Source organism: Chelonoidis abingdonii, chromosome 2 (genome assembly GCF_003597395.2).
Source record: "Chelonoidis abingdonii isolate Lonesome George chromosome 2, CheloAbing_2.0, whole genome shotgun sequence".
In the NCBI taxonomy this organism is placed as follows: Eukaryota; Metazoa; Chordata; order Testudines; family Testudinidae; genus Chelonoidis; species Chelonoidis abingdonii.
Window position 1 is genome coordinate 83,214,676 of NC_133770.1, and position 7,117 is coordinate 83,221,792.

The following is a 7,117-nucleotide window of genomic DNA, read 5'->3' on the forward strand; positions in this document are numbered from 1 at the left end:
GAGAGGAGTGATAGGGAAAAATTAATTGTACAATAGACCCTTCACACTTGGCTCATTTTTGTTAAATGATGAAGATGACTAGGGCAGGCCCAAAGCTCTTCCATAACAATATAAAATCTCAGCTATGAAGACAACTGAAGAGGACATATTTCTCTAGATACCTTATGCAAGAGACATTTTCATAAAGTTATCAGAACAAGGATCCAATGAAGGGGACAAACAGGCAGCTGCTATAGTCCCTGTGTCTAGCCTTTCTAGCCAGCGAACACTGCCACAACTCTTACCAGACATTGCTAGTCTCATTCTGTTCTCTAGGAAATGTATATTGTGTAACTGTTGCTCTAAACTCAGAGCACTAAAATAAAGAGGAAAGGAGCTTTGATGAGGAAAGGGAAATGAAAGGTAGAAAAGATTATAGCCCCAGAGGCACTTTGGGGCAATTGCCTATGGTGTTCGGCCTGGAAAAGAGAGAACTAGAATTCTTCCCCCCTCTCCTTCCCCGTTCTACTCAACATTTTCAAGTTCATTCTTTGTAAAGTCCTAGACACTCCATTTATGTCCCCAGATAGCAAAATGGGATATTTAATAAACCTTTTATTTTCTGTTCAGTCAAAGGTAATCAGTACATATCCTTTAGGGGAAAAAAACAACTATACATTTTGTTCTGTTAATAGTCTCAGCTTCATCAATCACGTAACTGATGCATGCAATACCAAGACAATGGATTTAAAGAAATCTTGGCAGTCTGTGAGAGGGAAAAAGTTACAAGAAGCAATTTTGAAATGTAAAAAGTCAGCAATATACCTATTACTTTGAAATCCTTCCCTCAGACACACCAGCTTACCACCACTCACTGTTTTAATACTGTTTTGGAAGAGATTGTGGTAAATCTTGCTACCTGAAAAAAAAAACCCACAATGTTTGATGAGTTCAGGTCGTTCAACTAGAGTGCAGTTTCTGGGTTTGTAATTGTTCAGCATTGGAAAGTTCACAGAAATAATGTGAAAGCTGCATATTCTTAAAGATGTCAATAACACTAAACATATGTGACTGAGGGATCAGTGAACTGGAAAACTTCCTGATCATACAAGTCTTCTGGTAACTCTTCTTCTCCATCAGCAAAAAATGTGGGGAATGGAGGATTTTTATTGCAGTCTCGGTAAGTAGGTAAATTTGTATCTCTGACCTAGAATGAAAAAAGGTTTAATAAATCAAACAGATGATTCACAGACAGTAATATATTTAAACCCTAGGAAATCACTCTTTTTCTATGCACGAGGAAAACAGCATTCAAGTTACATTTATTTTTTTAAAGAATTCCATGTCTGGACATTAGTTAAATTAATGACAGTATCAGCTCATGAATCTAATATTTTGTGCTTGAGCCATTAGACTTTAAAAACTTATAATTCAACCTTTGTACTGTGCTATGGGATGAATCAAAGTCAACCACTGAGAAATCAGAGTTTAAATTAAATTAAGTAGACGGTCTGCATATTTTTAACTACTATTAATGTAAGTAAAATCTAAGATTAATCTAACAAAGAGTAGAGAACTATGTCCGTTCAGTTCTGAACCTGGTAGCATTTTGTGTACAGGGATTTTCATGTTTTTCCTTCAGTTAGAAAATTTCCCCATTGTACCTGTGAATTTTTTGACTCAGCAACAGAGAAAAACTTTTTTTTTTTTTTAAATGGGAAGATGCAATTGTAAAAGTACAAAAGGATGAAAGAGGGATGAAACGACTTAATTCATTTTTTTTTTAAACTGACTAGATTTTAAGTTGGTTGTGTCCCTAGAAGTCAAGTACGACTGTACTTACAATTTCAGAAACTCAAGTGCTAGACATGGAGTTTAACATTTTTCTACTTATCTAAACATATTTCTTTATACAGCTAATAGAAAGTCACAAGAATTTTTGGAATTGGGTTTAATATGGATCACCAGTTTGCATTCCTCATTAACTTTTGTACAACCAAAATACTAGTCTGAACCAGTATTTACCAAAAGCTGATAAAATCGTAATATCATTTAGATTTTTATATTGGATACACAAAATGCTTGCTATAAGAAGATATTGAAACTTAATTAAAAGCTATCACCATCAACTCTTCCTGACTTAGAAAAATCTTAATATATGTTGTATTTAAAATACAGTAGCTTAACAACAAAGAAAGTACAAACAGAGTTGCTATTTCACATAAGAATTTATGGTAAATACCTATATACTCAAAAGAACACAAGAAGCTATGTCTTTTTGACTGTTTCTCTTCAGTACCTAAGAAGTATTTTGTTACTTTATATCCCCCACGCCACCCACTCACTCACTCTCTCATAATTTTGGCAACTCATATGAATTGCATGCTCATATGCAAGTGACCAGCTAAACACAACTGCCCATTTGCATGTGCAAATCTGATCATTATGAATGAATTCACAATACTTCTCTGAGCAAACTAGGAAGACACTTGCGCACAGCGGGCTCCAGGAAGCGCTACCGCAACCCTCTGGCTAACTTAGAAGGCCACCTACTTGTTTGGGCTGTGGGGGGATGCAACCAAAAAATATAATAAAGTGGGGATTCAGCTAAAAAAGTTTGAAAACCACTCAGGGTAAAGGCAGGGAGGTAGCTAGGGGCTATGTGTGGGCAGGGAGGTAGCTAAGGGTGCAAGCAGGGGATAGCTAGGGAGTGTATGTGGAAGGGTGCTAGGTCAGGGTGCAGGCAGGCAGGAGGTAGCTAGGGGCTGTGCGCAGGCACGGGGGTAGCTCAACGTGCAGGCAGGGGTTGTGGGCAGGCTGTGTGCGGGCAGGGGGGTAGCTCAGGGTACAGGCAGGGGGGTAGCTCAGGGTGCAAGGAGGTCAGCAAGGGGCTGTGTGCCAGAAGGGCTCCCTCTGTGGTGGCTGCTCCACAATGGCTCTGCTGGCCCCAGAGCCGGGTTCCCCCACCTGGGTGGCTCTTATTGGCTGCGTGAGCAGTCAAAGGGGGCTGGGAGCGGAGGAGCAGCTGCAACCTCAGGCACCAGCAGCAGATGGGGGAATGCCACGGCTGCCTGCTCCATGGCACTACCAGCCAGAGGAGCAGCTGCTCCGCACTGCCTGGCTCTGGCTTCCCACCTACAACCTGGCCAGAGGGCTGGGCCTAAGGAGGCCTGGGGAAGAAGAGGTGGTGGGGGAAGGGAGGTAGAGCTGTCCCTGGACTGCCCCACTCTAGGTAATGCATTGCAGTTTGGTGGGGCAACATCTTTGTGCCCCACCCCCAACTCTGCCCACGGGCTCAGGGATTCTGCTCGTGGGAAGCACCAGGGATCCAGTCTCACACAGCTCACGGCTCCAGTTGAGTGTGTGTTGTGTGTATGGGAGGGTGGAGGGGGTGGTGCTTGAGCTCCTGGCTTCAGGGGGGGCGCCAGCTTCAGCCCTGTGCCACTCCTGGGTTTGGGGGGTGGGGCCACCAGTTTAAGCCTGTAAGAGACACAGGGGCTCTCAGCATCAGCAAGGCTCAGTGGCCCTCCTGAAGCACTCGGACTCCTGATTAAGAACTGCCGCCCTAGACCATCAAGTGTTTGTCTAATCTGCTCTTAAAAATCTCTAGTGATGGAGATTGAAACAACCTTCCCTAGCCAATCCACCCTGACAGCTAGGAAGTTCTTCATAATGTCCAACCTAAGCCGGCCTTGCTGTAATTTAAGCCTGCTACTTCTTGTCCTATCCTCAGAGGTTAAGGAGAACAATTTTTTCCCTCCTTCTAACAATCTTTTATATACTTGAAAACTTATGTCCCCTCTCAGTCATCTCATCTCCTGACTAAACAAAACACAATTTTTTCAATCTTCTCTCAGTGGTCATGCTTTCTAGACTATTAATCTTGACCGTTTTTGTTCCTCTTCTCAGGATTTTCTCCAGTTTGTCTGCATCTTTCCTGAAATGTGGTGCCCACAACTGGACACAATTCTCCAGCTGAGGCCTAATCAGCGCGGAGTAGCTTTTTTGAACATGTACAGTTCAAAAAAAAATGCTCTTTAGGTTTCAGAGCGACAAGAATTCATTTATGAAATGGATCTAATAATACAGCACTCTAGAAGTTCCTAACAAGAGAATATACTCTAACTCAAGTGTCACTTATAGTCAGAACTCTTTAAAAAATTACACACTTTTGCAAATTGTGTTTTTCATTCCTTCATGTTTGTTTTCATTACTTTTATGCCCCACCCATCTTTCTCAGATGAGACATAAATCAGATTATTTATGACATCTTGTGACCATATCTGCAATCTGGGCCATGATATCGCTAAGGCTTGCATATAACTTTATGCACTGCAAGCAGTCCGATTGTCTTCAGTGGAGCTACTTGAAGTGTGTAAAGTAAAGCACATACATAAGTCTATGCAGAAGCCAGACCCAGGTTTGTAGAACATGTAACTTTTAAGAAACTATACATTTTCAAGAAATCTATTGCTACAGTGAAGGTACTTTTTATACTGACCTTTCTACATGTGAAATTTTTTAAATCTAGCCTCGCAAATCCAATCTTTGAGGAAAATAAGTAGGTACAGTTATCAGTAGAAAAATATTTTCATGTCCATAGCTTGTATGAGGTAGATGATAAAGCCCTGGTATCTCTGCAGAAAAAGGAACTATCCACTGAAGGGCAATGAAATCTCATTTAAAACTAACCTCACCATTTCTATATCACTACATATGGAGTTCTTTCTGAAAGCTGTAATAATTCCCTTCATCTACTGAATTTAACTGTATTCAGAAGAAATATATTACAACAGAGATAAATATGCCCAGCAGAAACAGGCAGCTTGTTTTTCTATTACCCACTTTTATAACAGATCATGCAATAAGTTTAGTAATTGAGAGACTGGTCTCACTTGACTGGAAAACACATACAATGGAACCAGTTATTTATGGCAGAAATTGAACAGAACAAACAAAATCCAGGCCTGAACAATCCGATACCAGCTGACAATTCAGTTCCGATAGGAAGACATAACTTTACTCAGAATACTTGATAGTACTTTAGCCTCCCCAGAGAGTCCTGCAAAGATATCAGGGTGGATAAAAACAGATTTTTAAAAGTATAGTAAATAAAAAAATAATATCCAAGCAGTTCAGATCTGCTGCCAATATTTTAAGAAAGTTACTGCACTGAACTTATGCAATTCACTAGTTAATCATCTGGAACCAGAATTTCTGAAGTGCTAAAGCAGCTTTGAACAGCAGTAGCTTCTTCTGCAAGTGCAGAGAGAATATTTTCTTCATTTTAGTTTATTCAACTAGTTCAATTCAATTACTAGTTTACTCAAAGTTGAGAAACCTAGTGAGAGGTGAAAAAGCAGGAAAACCTATTTTCTACTTCCAATCTATGAGGTAAAACTAGGTGTGAAAGAATGAGATCTACTAGTTCTAAAATTTTGAAGGACAAGATGATCAGAAAATTAAATTAATCAACTACAGATATTTCCTTTGTTTAGTAAATTAGTTTTAAATGAAAAACATGTTCTGATTGTGAAAGTAGAATGAATTATATTGTAAGAATAGAAAGGATTAAAGAAATGTTGTCTGTACCTTTAAGCAAAATTGTTGGAATGTTGCAATCCAAGTGTCAGGAATACAGACATTAACATAGAACAATTGCACCGTTTAAGGGCAATTGGTGAAGTATTAGCCTTAGATCGATAACAGTTAGTAAGGAAGTGGGATATGCATGCTGTGCCCCAGGTGATTTTTACTGTTTTTGCTTTCTTTGTCCCTTTGTCTAATTCCCGCTCTTTTATCTGTATAAATAAGACTGTTTAGGCCTTGCATGGCTGCTCACATTATCTGGGTGTATTAGCAGAGCGCTGTGCTAATAAAACAGAGTGGTCTGACAAACTGAGTCCCGAGTCTAACTTTGACATGATAAAAAAAATTATGTAACCAGCACATTTTAAGGTAGTTTTAGTTACTAAAACAATTTTAAAATGATGTTTTGTGCATTTAAACGAATTCCAGTGTCCAAATGCAGCTTGACACAAATCACAAGTAAAAAAAAAAGTTAATCATCTAGTAAAGAAGAAATGCATCTTTTGCCATTTTCTAAAATGAAACATGTAAAAATTAAGAATCTGAATGCATATTAAGCTATATACCTGCTTAAATGTGTATGAATATAGTAGCTTATCCTCCTGATTAGCAAAAAGTAATGCCAAATGGTACCAACCAATTTACTTCAGGAAAATAACTAAAAAGTATAAATGCAAAGTCAAGATTACAATAGATAATTTAAATCAAGACTTCCTATTTGCTAATTTAAATTAGGATTTAAATTATTTAAATCAATCCACCCTCACAGATATACATTTTGGGACCATACCATAGCTAAAGGCCTGTCTACATGGCAAATGATTTGCTGGTATAGCTATACCAGCAGGGTCCCCTAGTATAGGTGCAGCATTAGCAGACAGGAGGAGTTTGATGGCATAGTAACATCATCTCCATGAACTACATTACCTATGTTGATAGAAGCACTGCTCTCTCAGCACAGTTGCATTTAGACTGGGTTTTTTTTCTGGCACAGCTAAGTCCGCTGAGGGGTGGGTGTGATTTCTCCCACCCACCTTTCCACCCACTCCTAGCTTATATAAGTATGACGGCAAAACTTTATAGTGTAGACTAAGCCTTAGATTTAACATCCTGGCTTCCTATGACAGAAACTGCAGGTTGGAATTTCAGCTGGGATGTCTCAAATAGCTTCCTAAATGAAATGAGTTTCCAGGCTTAAAACACAATTTTGCTTGCTGAAGAGTTAGAGGAGGAATTGGTTTCACACGTCAAAGTAGCTCTCAAATCCTTGAGAGTATTTCAGGTGGCCTTGGAATTATGTGCTGGTTATAATGGATACATGATGTTTTTGCACAGTCTATTGCTCCAGGATGCCATATTTCTCTTCTGCTATATACTTATTAACACTGTTCTCCAGTCATGCACAATCTCCATCATGTAGCTACAACTGTCATAAACAGATAGCTAAGGGTTAATGTTTCTTTTACCTGTAAAGGGTTAACAAAGGGAACCACACACCTGACCAGAAGACCAATCAGGAAACTGGATTTTTCAAAGCTCAGGGAGGGAA

The 7,117-nt window shown here is 39.3% G+C and overlaps 1 protein-coding gene across 1 annotated transcript in view; it reads right to left on the bottom strand.

The window, feature by feature from the left end:
• Positions 1 to 577: 577 nt before the first annotated feature.
• Positions 578 to 7,117, bottom strand: part of MRPL3 (mitochondrial ribosomal protein L3) — a 70,356-nt gene continuing 63,816 nt past the window's right edge. The window contains exon 10 of the mRNA XM_032805880.2: positions 578 to 1,186. Coding sequence (XP_032661771.1) covers positions 1,037 to 1,186 — 150 coding nt within the window. The 3' untranslated portion in view covers positions 578 to 1,036. The remainder of the gene's footprint in view (positions 1,187 to 7,117) is intronic.